This window comes from Entelurus aequoreus, linkage group LG08, assembly GCF_033978785.1.
Source record: "Entelurus aequoreus isolate RoL-2023_Sb linkage group LG08, RoL_Eaeq_v1.1, whole genome shotgun sequence".
NCBI classification, from domain to species: Eukaryota; Metazoa; Chordata; class Actinopteri; order Syngnathiformes; family Syngnathidae; genus Entelurus; species Entelurus aequoreus.
Window position 1 is genome coordinate 21680662 of NC_084738.1, and position 14558 is coordinate 21695219.

A 14558-nucleotide genomic window follows, 5' to 3' on the forward strand; every position below is an offset into this window, starting at 1 on the left:
GCTCATTTTCTGTGAAGAACATATATCAGAATACATATTTAATGACCACACACCATACACCCCCCCTACACATTTCTATTACAGATGTCCGGGTCCACTGGGCTAATAGAAGTGTGGAAATTGATGTTCTGTGTACCCCCATCTGTTCAGTATTTTAACATAAAAATGTTTGATTGTGAGGCATTAAAAGCCACAAAATGCATCCATCAGACCCACAAACACCGGCTGAGTAACAACAATATGAATATTACACAAGGGTTAGCATTTTTGGGTGTCTGTCACTTCACAGATTTATTGAATTTATAGCTAGCAACGTGAAGGTAGCTCGACTCTGAAGTAGTGAAACAAGAAATTATGACTACATTGTCTTTAACAAAAGTCTAACTGGAACCGCTTTACAATAGGCAAGGCAAGGCAAGGCAAGGCAACTTTATTTGTATAGCGCTTTTCATACACAAGGCAGACTCAAAGTGCTTCACAGACAACAAAGTGAAATGAAAGAAAATAAAAGCAAAATTAAAATGCATACAATAAAAATAAAAAACAGTGCAGACGTTAAAAGTTAAAAGATTAAAAGATTTAGCTGAAAGCTAAGGTGAACATAAAAGTCTTCAGTCTAGTTTTAAAAGTAGTCAGAGTTGGGTAAAGTCTGACATCTTCAGGAAGTTTATTCCAGCTATTTTTTGCATAGTGACTGAATGATGCTCTCCCTTGATTTGAGTTTACTCTTGGAACCGCTAACAGATTGGTCTCAGAAGATCTTAGTGATCTAGAGGGCTTATATAGTGGGAGCATATCAGTAATATACTTGGGCCCTAGACCATGTAGTGATTTATATGTGAGCAGGAGGATTTTGAAATCAATTCTCTGATGTACAGGGAGTCAATGTAAGGATTTAAGAATTGGTGTAATGTGCTCACATTTTTTGGTCTTTGTTAGAACTCTAGAAGCAACGTTCTGAACAAGCTGTAGCTGCCTGACAGTTTTTTTGGGAAGACCTGCAAGGAGACAATTACAATAGTCTAGCCTACTGGTAATAAAGGCATGTACAAGTTTTTCAAAGTCTTGAGCTGACATGAGCCCTCTAAGTCTTTTTACATTTTTGAGGTGATAGTAGGCCGATTTTGTTACTGATTTGATGTTATCATTTGGAATGGGGAGCAAGTTTTTGATCATCACTTGTGGGGACCACCCTTTCTACAGGTTGTGGAGGCATTACAAAAATGAGGTAATAGAAAGTGAAAGTGAGCAGCTCAAAAGAGGAAATGAGCAAGTATATCAATAAGTCAGGAGACAGAATAATTATCCACTAAGTGTGACAAAGCTGTCAACGATATGAATGAGTAGATAGACGACACTTGTTTTTTGAGCCACCAGTTTATGGTGACTGGGGGGAAAGTGACTAAACAACCCCACCCAACATTCAGGCTTGGCAACATTTGATTTCAATGATGTAAAAAAGGCAAAGACGCAAAATTAACTTTTTCGGCAAAGCATTTAATGCTTCATATTCATATAAATATTTGTGAGGACATATATCAATTAATCTTGCCAATCATTTCTCCATCTATTGGCGTCAAAACGGGATCCTGTGACATCCTGTCCAGCATCAGCGGGTGGTCGCGTGTACGGCTGCCACCGCAATAAGTGCTCCTGTATTTTGTTCATAAATTGAGTAATCGAACAAGAGTCAAAGTCTTTCATAGCCTTTGTGATATTATGCTGGCATGATTCAAACCAATCCACACATCCATTTTCTGCCGTTATTTTCCCTCTGGGGGCGTGGTCTGGGCGGGCAGAGCCACGCACATGTCTGCGGTCGACTTCAAGTTGATTGCGATGCAACAAAGAAATGTGCTTGGATTTGTGCGTGTGAACACTTGAATACGTCTGAATTTGTATCCTTTTTCTGGATTTGATCGTAAGCCCATTTTTAGTAAGAAACACTCTTTACATGAGGCCCCTGCTCAGCAATTCCTACAGAGACCAAGCAGAATGCAACAGGGCCTTTCAGCTATGAGTGTGTGTGTGCGTGTGTGTGCGTGTGTGTGTGTGTGTGTGTGTGTGTGTGCGTGTGTGTGTGTGTGTGTGTGTGTCTTTCAGTATTTGGATTTCTGCCAGTTAGGGGAAAAGTGAATGTTGTATGTTGGCTCCAGGTCCTGTTTGTTCTTGATCATGATGGTCTTCCTGTTGCTGTGCTTCATGGTGTACAGCAGCACTGCACCCGCGTCTGTCAGAGACTGCAGGGACGACAGCAGTGGCAATTTAGAGAACATTCTAGCAGTAATCATGGAGGCAAGCGCCCAAAACAGGAAGTACCACAAGCAGCGCGTTGTGACGTCATTTACCTGAGAGTCGGATATGACGGATCTAGCCTGGAAAAGCAAGAGAGTGTGAGAGTTGGTGGGAGGCTCTAAAGTGGACAAAACGGAGGACAGACTCACCCTGGTGAAGTTGTGGATGTTGTTGTATAACGGCTCCATGGTGTTGACCCATTCTTGGTACGTCTCTCTGTCCTCCGAACTGCGGTTGTGCTTTCTGGGGGACAGACGCCACAATCGCACACAAAGGGGCTCCTTCACTGGCCTCCATCCCATAATACTCACATTGCTCTCTCGATGAGCTTCATCTGTAGTTCGCTTTCCCGCCTGGCGTCCAGGAAGCGGCCTCTGACGGCCAGGGCGGCGCTGGCCTGCGAGGAGTTGAGATGAATGATGGGCAGGGACAAGGAGGACAGCACCGCCATGCTGAGGAGGACACACACACACACACACACACGCACGCACACACACACACACACACACACACACACACACACACACTCACACACACACACACGCACGCACGCACACACACACACACACACAAGTTATCATTTGGAATGGGGAGCACGTTTTTGATCATCACTTGTGGGGACCACCCTTTCTACAGGTTGTGGAGGCATTAAAAAAATGAGGTAAAATGGCCACTGCCCAGTTAGCTCATACACGTCTTTAAATCTCTGGATTGATGAAGTAATGTGCTGATCATTCTTACTGGGGACACTGGGGAAAAAGAGTTAATATGGTTCATGGGGACCAAATTTAAATCATTTTGCATAATTCACACAAATTTGTACGTGACTACTGAGGACCATTTAAAAAAATTAAAGTTCAAATTAAATATGACATGATCCTCAGAATACAGCACTACAGCTGTCCTCTTATAGGAAGTTTCACCACTTAAATGTTAAAGCAAATCCTGCATCTTCTGTGACATAACTGAAAACTGCTATTCAGCAGTAATGAAGTTGTCTGCAACGCCAACTACTATATATAGAAGGATATACAATGGATCTGACTATCATTTAAAAAGGTTTCCCTTTAGGGGACCTGTTTTTTTGTCCCCATGACGTCAGAGGTCCCCTAAAGGTGACCGTGTAAACAGAGTGATGTCCCCATTAAGTAAGCATTGCCAGCACACACACACACACACACACACACACACACACACACACACACACACACACACACACACACACACACACACACACACACACACACACACACACACACACACACACACACACGCACACGCACACGCACGCACACACACGTGTTAAGAAGTTAGAGGTTGTGTATTAGTCGTAAGTTACAAACCCCAAAACCAGTGAACTTGGCACGTTGTGTAAATCGTAAATAAAAACAGAATACAATGATTTGCAAATCCTTTTCCACCTATATTCAATTGAATAGACTGCAAAGACAGGATACTTAATGTTCGAACTGGAAAACGTTGTTGTTTTTTGCAAATATTAGCTCATTTGGAATTTGATGCCTGCAACATGTTTCAAAAAAGCTGGTAAAAGTGGCAAAAAAGACTGAGAAAGTTGAGGAAGGCTCATCAAGCACTTATTTGGAACATCTCACGTGGGATCAGGCTAAATTGGGAACAGGTGGGTGCCATGATTGCGTATAAAAGCAGCTTCCATGAAATGCTCAGTCATTCACAAACAAGGATGGGGCGAGGGTCACCACTTTGTGAACAAATGCGTGAGAAAATTGTCGAACAGTTTAAGAACAACATTTCTCAATGAGCTATTGCAAGGAATTTAGGGATTTCACCATCTACGGTCCGTAATATCATCAAAAGGTTCAGAGAATCTGGAGAAATCACTGCACGTAACATTGAATGCCTGTGACCTTCGATCCCTCAGGCGGTACTGCATCAAAAACCGACATCAGTGTGTAGAGGATATCATCATATGGGCTATTCACACTTCAGAAAACCACTGTCAGTAACTACAGTTTGTCGCTACATCTGTAAGTGCAAGTTAAAACTCTACTATGCAAAGCCAAAGCTATTTATCAACAACACCCAGAAACGCCGCCGGCTTTGCTGGGCCAGAGCTCATCTAAGATGGACTGATGCAAAGTGGAAAAGTGTTCTGTGGTCTGACAAGTCCACATTTCAAATTGTTTTTGGAAATTGAGAACGTTGTGTCCTCCGGAACAAAGAGGAACAGATTATTATAGGCGCAAAGTTGAAAAGCCAGCATCTGTGATGGTATGGGGGTGTATTAGTGCCCAAAGCATGGGTAACTTACACATCTGTGAAGGCACCATTACAGCTGAAAGGTACATACAGGTTTTGGAGCAACATATGTTGTCATCCAAGCAAGCATGGACGCCCCTACTTATTTCAGCAAGACAATGCCAAGCCACGTGTTACAACAGCGTGGCTTCATAGTAAAAGAGTGCAGGTACTAGACTGGCCTGGCTGTAGTCCAAACCTGTACCATTGAAAATGTGTGGCGCAATATGAAGCGTAAAATACCACAACGGAGACCCCGGACTGTTGAACAACTTAAGCTGTACATCAAGCAAGAATGGGAAAGAATTCCACCTGAAAAGCTTCAAAAATTGGTCTCCTCAGTTCCCAAAAGTTTACGGAGTGTTGTTAAAAGGAAAGGCCATGTAACACAGTGGTAAAAATGCCCCTGTGCAATGTGTTGCTGCCATTAAATTCTAAGTGAATGATTGTTTGCAAAAAAAAAAAAGTGTTTCTTAGTTCGAACATTAAATATCTTGTCTTGGCATTTTATTCAATTAAATATAAATTGAAAAGGATTTGCAAATCATTGTATTCTGTTTTTATTTACGATTTACACAACGTGCCAACTTCACTGGTTTTGGTGTTTGTAGTAATCACCTGTCATTGGTAACATTACGGTCCACGGTAAAGACTCTGAGCATGCTCTGTCCGTCCCTCCGAATGTATCTGAGCTGCAGCTGGATGGACACGCGACCGCCTGAAGGTGGCGCTGATGCTGGAACAAATATTAGAGCAATCACATTTTTGGTCTGTTTGACCAAATCCAATATGGCTGCTTCAATGAAATCTGGTTTTACGTACAAATGTACTTGTTGTTTACAAGTAATGCATTTTCAGTGATTCATCATCCAACAACCATTTGATTAAACAAGGGCTGTCCAAACTACAGCCCGCGAGACATCACGAGTTTAATAAGGAGTATGGCCAGCGAGGTTTTTCCAGCATCTGCTAGTCTAATTGTTGCAAAATCGCCCCCCAACTTGTAGTCAAATCTAATAAATCAGGTCAACGACCATGAAATTTGCTAAATGTACAGATACCGGTATTCATCGGTACAAAATGTCATTTGTGTAAATAAAGATGTGAAAAAAAAACATTTTTTAATTTGCATTTTTATTAGCAGAATAAGTTGTACCCCAGCAGAGGAAAGCATGGAATTCTCTAGACAAAGACTTAATATCTTTGAATTTAAAAAGAGTTACAAAAAGAGACACCTGGAATTATATCAAACTGATTTTTGATTTTGATTGGACGTGTCATTTTAAAAATGCTTAAACGAAAATTGTAAGTATTTTGGAGTTCGGGTGTTGGTGGAAGGAACAGTAATAAAGTCATCTAAAATAATTTCTGTTAAAAAGGGGGCAGATAAATATAAGAATAGTATTCTTCCATATGCTCCTTTCTGATCATGGAAATGTATAAGAAACAAAAAAACAATGAAAGTGTCAACTGTATATGGCTTGTATATATGCATTTTCATGAAAGGAATACAAATAAATGACGAAATGAAAATGAGTCTTTTAACAACACCTGCTTTTTAAGTCTTAAATAAGTCAACGACGTGTGCAGTTGTTATGTCATCATTCAAATTTAATTCAAAACAATCAACTTTATTAACCCCTCTAGCGGCAATTTATTCTTTTTAGCAGCAGGTTGTTGTGGTTCTTCTAGCCTACATAGCCCACCATAAATAGTCAATAAATGAATAGTCAATATGATACACATCAGACAACAACGTGGAGCTTAGGTACAAATAGTAATACAAAAGCTAGTGACAGTATAAGTAGGGATAAGCTACAAACCGCATTGCTTTAAAAATGTAAAAATAAATAAATAAACGACAGAATAAAAATAACTTCATGAAGAATTTAAGAGTCATCTTGTAAAGACCACACAGATCCGTCACTACGTTTCTATTCATTGCAAGTACACTCAGCATATCCATCCATTCATTTTCTACCGCTTGTCCCTATTATGTTTTAAATAATAGTAATAAAGTAATACATAATAAAGTGAAATATTTATGTACCACATTCACGTGCAGAGCACAGACCTTTTTTTGGGGGTGAGGGGCTGCCGCCTATCCCAGCTGCACTCGGGCAGAAGGCTCCAGCACCCCCGCCACCCCGAGAGGGACAATCGGTAGAAAATGGATGGATGGATGGATATATATGTGTATATATATATACAAATCAATACAATCAGTTAGCATGTTAGGTTTAGTGCATTTTGTAGCAATAAGAATGGTTATTTGTGTTAAAGTTGTACACAGACGTATTTGAGTAACGGACCGGAAGCCTTATTGAGTGTTGACAGTTCCTAATGTATGTCTGTGTAGTGTGTATCATATAAATAAAAAGACCCAGTGATTATTTGAAATCTTCACTTTATATATTTTGGCCTGTGCATTACTGCATCGCTCGGAGGACGGTGGACAGACTGTAGCGGCTTGTCAAAACTACCACAAAATGTGTATTATTTTATTACACCTGGCTGGCATTAAACTTATTCTGCTTCATTATAGTACAAACTAGCAGTGATACTCTTGAATTACCTCGCCGAGTTGGCGACACGCTCGCTCACGTTTTTGACGATTTCTTTCTTTAATTCAATGAATATCATCCACTTCTTCTAAGCACTGTCCTTCACACTCATGTTCTTCCTTCCCATGCTTGGAAAACAAAGTTGTGTCTATCTCTAGCTACAAGCTAACAAGAATGTTTTTGGCGACATTACGGGGTTCACTGTGACATTTGCTACACCAACTAAAGGCGGAGATGCTTGTAACTCAAATTTTTGCTTGGAACTTAAAGCATAACAATTAGCTGAGAGACTCTTATCTCAAAACGCTCTTAAGTTGGGGTACCACTGTATTAAAACCAGACCATCATCATTCTGTAATTAATGATGGTAATTAACTAATAATTATCCGGTCTGTGGAACCATTGAATATTGTGGAGTGTTTTTTTGTTATTTTTTTTTTTTACAAGTTTGTATTTATTTTATTTCTGCTTGTATTTCTTTTATTTGTGTTTTATCGTTGTATGTTTTTTCTTCTGTGATATGAATCCCCCTGACGTCTGAAATAAAATGACTACTACTATTGTATTATATTTCCCTCCGTCCCTCTACTCTGCTTCACTAATGTCAACACAAGCGTTCAGATTTGCTTGCTTTAATTATTTTGGGAAAAACCTGTTCGGTTTTCGTACAATTGGAGCTTTGTCTGACCTTTACCATATCTGTATGGTTCAAGAGTGTTTGATAGGGTTCTTCTGCACCAGCCTCACCCAAACATGCCTTAATGGACTTTGCTTTGTACAATTTTCCATAGAGTTTCTCTTTGTTTGCCTTGACAGCTGCCATCACTCATCGCCGGTTTCACAACCTGTGACTGTTTGCAATAGCATTTTTAAGGTTCCTTTGCCGTTATATTTCTAATACCGGTGAACTTAGTCATCACCTGTGCACTTCTCAACGTAGCTCACATTGTTGTTGTGTCTCATGAATGACCTCAAATTTCCTGTCTTGCAGCAACAGGAATGGTCTCAGGCTTACCGTCTTCTTCATTGGCAACAAACTGGAAGGTGATCTCTGTATCCAAGTGCACGTTTCCCACCTTTCTGGCCGCTTTGTGTCCGGCCTCTTTTTCTCCTTTCACACGCCTGCAGCGGAAGCAGTGCATGACCCACCTGTGATGTCATGATTCACCAGTTTGGTCACATCAGTGTGTGTGTGTGTCTTACAGCGATTTGGGCAGCAGCAGCGTGACAGTGCAGTGTGTGGCTATCGTGCAGTTCTCAATGATCTGCTCAAACTGGGAATGCAGCATATTGGGACTTGCAGTCAACACCTGATGAATATAAACATCATGTCTCATGATTCATTTTGGGTCCAATTATTTGGTCAAAATTATACATACGGTCACCTAAAGCAGTGGGCTTAACCCTTTTTTTTTCCACTAACCCAGTGTTTTTCAACCTTTTTTGAGCCAAGGCACATTTTTTGCTTTGAAAAAATGCGGAGGAACACCACCAGATGAAATCATTAAAAAACGAAACTCAGTTGACAGTAAAAAGTCGTTGTCGCGATTGTTGGATCTGACTTTAAACCACAACCAACCATGCATCAATGAAGCTCTTGTCTCAAAGCAGGTGTACTGTCACCACCTGTCACATCACGCCCTGACTTATTTGGAGTTTTTTGCTGTTTTCCTGTGTGTAGTGTTTTAGTTCTTGTCTTGCGCTCCTATTTTGGTGGCTTTTTCTCTTTTTTTGGTATTTTCCTGTAGCAGTTTCATGTCTTCCTTTGAGCGATATTTCCTGCATCTACTTTGTTTTAGCAATCAAGAATATTTCAGTTGTTGTTATCCTTCTTTGTGGGGATATTGTTGATTGTCATGTCATGTTCGGATGTACATTGTGGACGCCGTATTTGCTCCACAGTAAGTCTTTGCTGTTGTCCAGCATTCTACGTAGCGAGTTCAGTTTTAGTTTAGTTCTGCATAGCCTTCCCTAAGCTTCAATGCCTTTTCTTAGAGGCACTCACATTTTGTTTATTTTTGGTTTAAGCATCAGACACCTTTTTACCTGCACGCTGCCTCCCGCTGTTTCTGACATCTACAAAGCAATTAGCTACCGGCTGCCACCTACTGATATGGAAGAGTACTCTGCCGAGCTCTAGACAGCACCGACACTCAACAACAACACATAATTTGCAGACTATAATAACTGGTTTGTAAAAAATATTTTTAACCCAAATAGGTGTGAATGTGAGTGTGAATGTTGTCTGTCTATCTGTGTTGGCCCTGCGATGAGGTGGCAACTTGTCCGGGGTGTACCCCGCCTTCCGCCCGATTGTAGCTGAGATAGGCTCCAGCGCCCCCCGCGACCCCGAAGGGAATAAGCGGTAGAAAATGGATGGATGGATGGTGAAATTACATCATCTCCCACGGCACACCAGACAATATCTCACAGTACACTAGTGTGCCGCGGCACAGTGGTTTGAAAAACACTGCGCTAACCCGATAAAAGCATTTTGGTTGAAAAATAAAAAGACGTAAAACCCAATATTTGATGTATCACTGACCAACACATTGTTCTTCTGTAGTGGTCTTATTTGAAATATACATATATGCAACTACAACCCTAGACTAACACCCTCCCCCCACCACATCACACCTCCCCGGATTGTAAATAATCAAATGTAAATAATCAAATGTATATATGTTCTTATGCTTTCTGAGCTCACTACGTTCACTGCTCGCTGTACATGTCCTACGAAGTCAGACCTACACTGTTTCAATGTCCATTTCTCAGATGATATTATTGTTGATGACTGAAGTGCTGATATCAACCAAACCTACCCCCCCTGCTTTGTGTGATGACTTTATTATGCTGACAGTATATATATTTGTACCATGAATTGATTAACATGGACCCCGACTTAAACAAGTTGAAAAAGTTATTCGGGTGTTACCATTTAGCGGTCAATTGTACGGAATATGTACTGTACTGTGCAATCTACTAATAAAAGTCTCAACCAATCAAATCCTATACTATATGTATACGTATGCTGTATATCAGGGCTATTCAACTTGCAGCATATCGGCCCCCGGGTTCAATTTAGAACTGACTAAAAACACTACAGTCCAGTCATAGAGATGATCTTTGACTAGCTTTTTTGCAGAAGGTCCTTAAAAACAGCAGTGCGCTCCTGTAACTCTGACAAAATAAATACACCAAAATCAAATGTTGAATATACAAAATAAGACGTATAGTGAAGGGTGAAGTCCACCCACCCCCGGTCCTTAGCTTTCTGCATATTTGGCCCCCAAAACAATGAGAGAACACCTTTCTGTCACCTTTACACTCCTTTACTCCAACATAGTAACACTGCCTGAGTCTGAGCCAATCAGTGGCCACAATACTGAACAGTGCACTGTGATTTGTTTGGTCTCACTGTAGTATTTATATTTTTAAAGTAATTTCATGCTTAAAAATATGCTTAATCTAGCCCCAAAATACGTACAATATACTTTAAAAAAATCTGCAAAAGAGTGAAGCCGCAAACTTCAAAGCGCGAAAAGTCAGTTGATTTCAGGAATTTTATTCAGTCTAAGAAACCAATTAAAGGCTCAGGAAGTTTTTTTTGCAGTTCATTTGATGATTTTACAATTTTGAACTTTTTGAATTTTTTTTTACATTTTATGTTATTTCTATGATATTTTTTTGTAAATGTAAAACCATCAACCTTTAATTAAAGTATGACATGCATTCCTACAGCATTTCACTCTGTGTTCACTGGAATATAAACATTTTCAAATTAAACTACTGAAATACATCACCTTTTAAAATATTAATTTTATTCATTGAGATACTACTGTATTTCTTTCAATTCATGTTCAAGTATCCCATTTGAGAACCGGTGAGCTAAATATTTTATGAAGTAGTGCTGAAAGTCCCATAAACAGGCCAATATTAGGCTATTAGGCTATATTAACTTATTGTTATTGTCAATATTGACTGCAGCTGGTAGAGTCTCATAAAAGCATTTGTTGGACCAACACCGAGTTCAGTTGTCGACTTACTTTCCCTCCTGTGCGATCAGCAAGTCTTCCCAGCTCATCCAGCCTACAGTCAGTTCCTTCGATAGAAAGCACCGACACCGTCACACTGAGGGAAGCAGGGTAAGGAGGTGAATGTAATCATCTTCACCAGCATCCATAGTGCATGTTACATTTATTTACATCGATAAAGTAGTCCCTCAACTTAAGAGTTCCCAAACTTAAGAGTGGTCTGAGATAAGAGCCGTCTATTGTTTTGCTCTAAGTTGCAAGCAAAAATTTTAGTTCCAAGCATCTCCGCCATTAATTGGCGTAGCAAATGTCACAGTGAACCCTCTAAGATCAGACCAAAACGTCTGGTCTTGCTCGCTAGCGTTAGCTTATAGCTGGAGAGTGACATAACTTTGTTTTTCAAGCATGGGAAGGAAGAATGTGAGTGTGAGGGACAGTGCTGAGAAAAAAACAAATGATATTCATTGAATTAAAGAAAGAAATCATCAACTTGGCAAAGCAATCCGAGCGTAGCACTGCTGGTCTGCGTCATGCTGAAGCAAGAATTTGAAAATAATATCTAAAAGGCAGACATTTATTTATGAAAATTTGGGAAAGGCTGCTGATGGTGTGTTTGACAGAGAAGCACCTGGAAGGCAACACCGTAGAAGTCCACTCTCCAGGGTAAATGCTGTACATTAATATTACTTTACTTCATAAAACTGCTGTAGTTGTTTGTAGTACATTCTATTGTATTGTTCCATACAATATTTTTTAATCTAAAAGCTAGGGTTTTTTTCCCCCCAAAAGGCATGTTAATTGTGCTGGGGGGTGGTTAGATCACCAATTAAATTTATTTAAATTGTCTACAATCAGATGTTGATTTGAGATACAAGTGTTTTGAGTTAAGAGCTCCATCCCAGAACCAATTCAGCTTGTAAGTGATTTATGTATCAATCAGAGTGTTTTATTATTATCATCATTATAATTTTTAACACATTTAAACACATTTCATGTTGTCATCACAGGCTTGTTGCATATGGTTTTGAGGTTAAAAAATAATTTTGTCCATTTTGGAATAAAACTGTAAGAAAACAAAATTTGGGAAAAAGTGAAGCGCGAGTGTGAATACTGTCCTGATGCACAGTAATACCAAAGATAGAGGTGGGTGAACGTTTTTGTACTGTACTGCAGTGTTTCTTAACCATAGGTCTGAGGCGTGCATAGATTGAGTATGGCCAAGGAGGTTTCAGAGTTGGTCCCCAATATGGCGCCCTGTAGTCACGTGAGGGGCTTTTGACCAATCAGAGATTTGGCTCACTCTCATGTTGAGGACCAAATCTGAAACCGAGTTGGCCGTACTCTCTCTTTATACGGCTGTGCCATTGTTGGGCCGCAAGCGCCCCTTAGAAGGTCACCAAAAAATATCTGTTTCTCAGCTATGGTCCGCATGCGCCGCAGCAGTACTTACTTGTAATACACTTTCTCACCACTTGTGGCAGTAATGACAATATCATACAGACAGGAGAAGTCTGGAGCTAAAGTCATATAGAGAAGTGTCTCAAGTGCAAACATTATAACTTACCGTATTTTTCGGAGTATAAATCGCTCCGGAGTATAAGTCGCACCGGCCGAAAATGCATAATAAAGAAGGGAAAAAACATATATAAGTCGCACTGGAGTCTAAGTCGCATTTTTTGGGGAAATTTATTTGATAGAACCCAACACCAAGAATAGACATTTGAAAGGCAATTTAAAATAAATAAAGAATAGTGAACAACAGGCTGAATAAGTGTACGTTATATGAGGCATAAATAACCAACTGAGAACGTGCCTGGTATGTTAACGTAACATATTATGGTAAGAGTCATTCAAATAACTATAACATATAGAACATGCTATACGTTTACCAAACAATCTGTCACTCCTAATCGCTAAATCCCATGAAATCTTATATGTCTAGTCTCTTACGTGAATGAGTTAAATAACATTATTTGATATTTTACGATAATGTCTTAATAATTTCACACATAAGTCGCTCCTGAGTATAAGTCGCACCCCTGGCCAAACTATGAAAAAAAAACTGCGACTTATAGTCCGAAAAATACGGTAAGTGGTGAAACTTTATGTTCATTTGCACTTACATTTTAGTTCAGAAAAATATTCCTTATTAATATAATTGTATTATTTTCTTCCCAGTTATTCATGAGATTGCAATGAGCCGGAATTAAGTTTTGATAATAATCTTTGTGATTAACACATGGCTTCTTATCATTTGAAAAGGTTTATCTTGATAAAGTCAAGAGTAAGATGACACATTTTGTGTTATATTTGAGTGGGCCTTGGGCCCCTTTTGTAGTAGGAAAGTTGGGCAAAAAGGTTAAGAACCCCTGCTGTACTGTATAACATATTCCCATATGATTGTTATTCATACCAACCCTTGATTGGCAGCAAATTCCCCCAGATCTTGGTAGAAGATGGTGGATGACAGAAGAGTGCGCGCATCGTTGTCCTCCACTTCCAGGTTGCCTAACATGGTGTTGGCTTTCCCATCAGTACAGATGATCACCTTGGCAAAACCATGAAATTAATATCACACTATGTTGTTACGATGGCACATGACATGTGCGTCATAGGCACCTTGGAGCCTGGATGCCTGGAGGCCATCGTGACGGCCAAAAGAGCCGCCGGGCCAAGCGCGGTGGTCCCGACTGCAGCGAGTCTGTCAAGAAAAACACGTCAAAACACGTCAGTACACAAGAAAACTGCAAAATAAGTTAGGTGGCGGCAGGCCCGGCCCTAACCAATCTGGCGCCCTAGGCAAGATTTTAGGTGGCGCCCCCCCACATCGGCAGTGTATATACTCACAAGAAACCGAATAGCTTTGTCTTTGACCTTTTTTTTTTACTTAAAGAAAGCAAATTAACAATCAGAATAGTTAACAAGATAAAAAAAAAAAAGAATAAATAAATGTTGTAACAAATAATATTTCTATTAAATAGGCTTTACTTTGCATTTTAATTAACGTGGGATTATTTTTTGTATTTAAAAATAATAGTACCAACTATTTTTTTCTTTTTTTCTTTTTTTCCCTCCAACATTTGTGGCACTGGCGTGGTGCCCCCTGATGGACGGCGCCCTTAGCATTTGCCTATACGGCCTATGCCACGGGCCGGCCCTGGGTGGCGGTCATCTTACGCTGTGACTTGTTTCTGCAAGAAGTCCTGGGTCTGTGACAGCGGAGGTGGAGTGGGGAAAGCGGCGGCGGCGACTTTCAGGTAGTTATGGTCCACTAACTCTTCACCACTTAGGATGCGGGATCGAAAATCTCCATATCCATGCACTTCCACCTACAGCATGGGGGTAAAACTCACTTTCAATGGGGCCCCAGTTATGGCTGCCCTCAGAG

General features: G+C 40.1%; 1 protein-coding gene across 3 annotated transcripts in view; it reads right to left on the reverse strand.

Moving 5' to 3' along the window:
• Positions 1-318: 318 nt before the first annotated feature.
• The window catches only part of LOC133655631 (circularly permutated Ras protein 1-like), a 28894-nt gene continuing 14654 nt past the window's right edge, over positions 319-14558 (reverse strand). For all 3 annotated transcript variants that reach the window (XM_062055960.1, XM_062055959.1, XM_062055961.1), the window contains 11 exons: positions 14348-14499; positions 13790-13871; positions 13588-13718; positions 11183-11267; positions 8340-8446; positions 8152-8258; positions 5191-5308; positions 2607-2747; positions 2445-2538; positions 2349-2375; positions 319-2240 (listed from right to left, as the gene is read on the reverse strand). In XM_062055960.1, the coding sequence (XP_061911944.1) occupies positions 2100-2240; positions 2349-2375; positions 2445-2538; positions 2607-2747; positions 5191-5308; positions 8152-8258; positions 8340-8446; positions 11183-11267; positions 13588-13718; positions 13790-13871; positions 14348-14499 (1185 nt within the window). In that variant the 3' untranslated portion in view covers positions 319-2099. The remainder of the gene's footprint in view (positions 2241-2348; positions 2376-2444; positions 2539-2606; positions 2748-5190; positions 5309-8151; positions 8259-8339; positions 8447-11182; positions 11268-13587; positions 13719-13789; positions 13872-14347; positions 14500-14558) is intronic.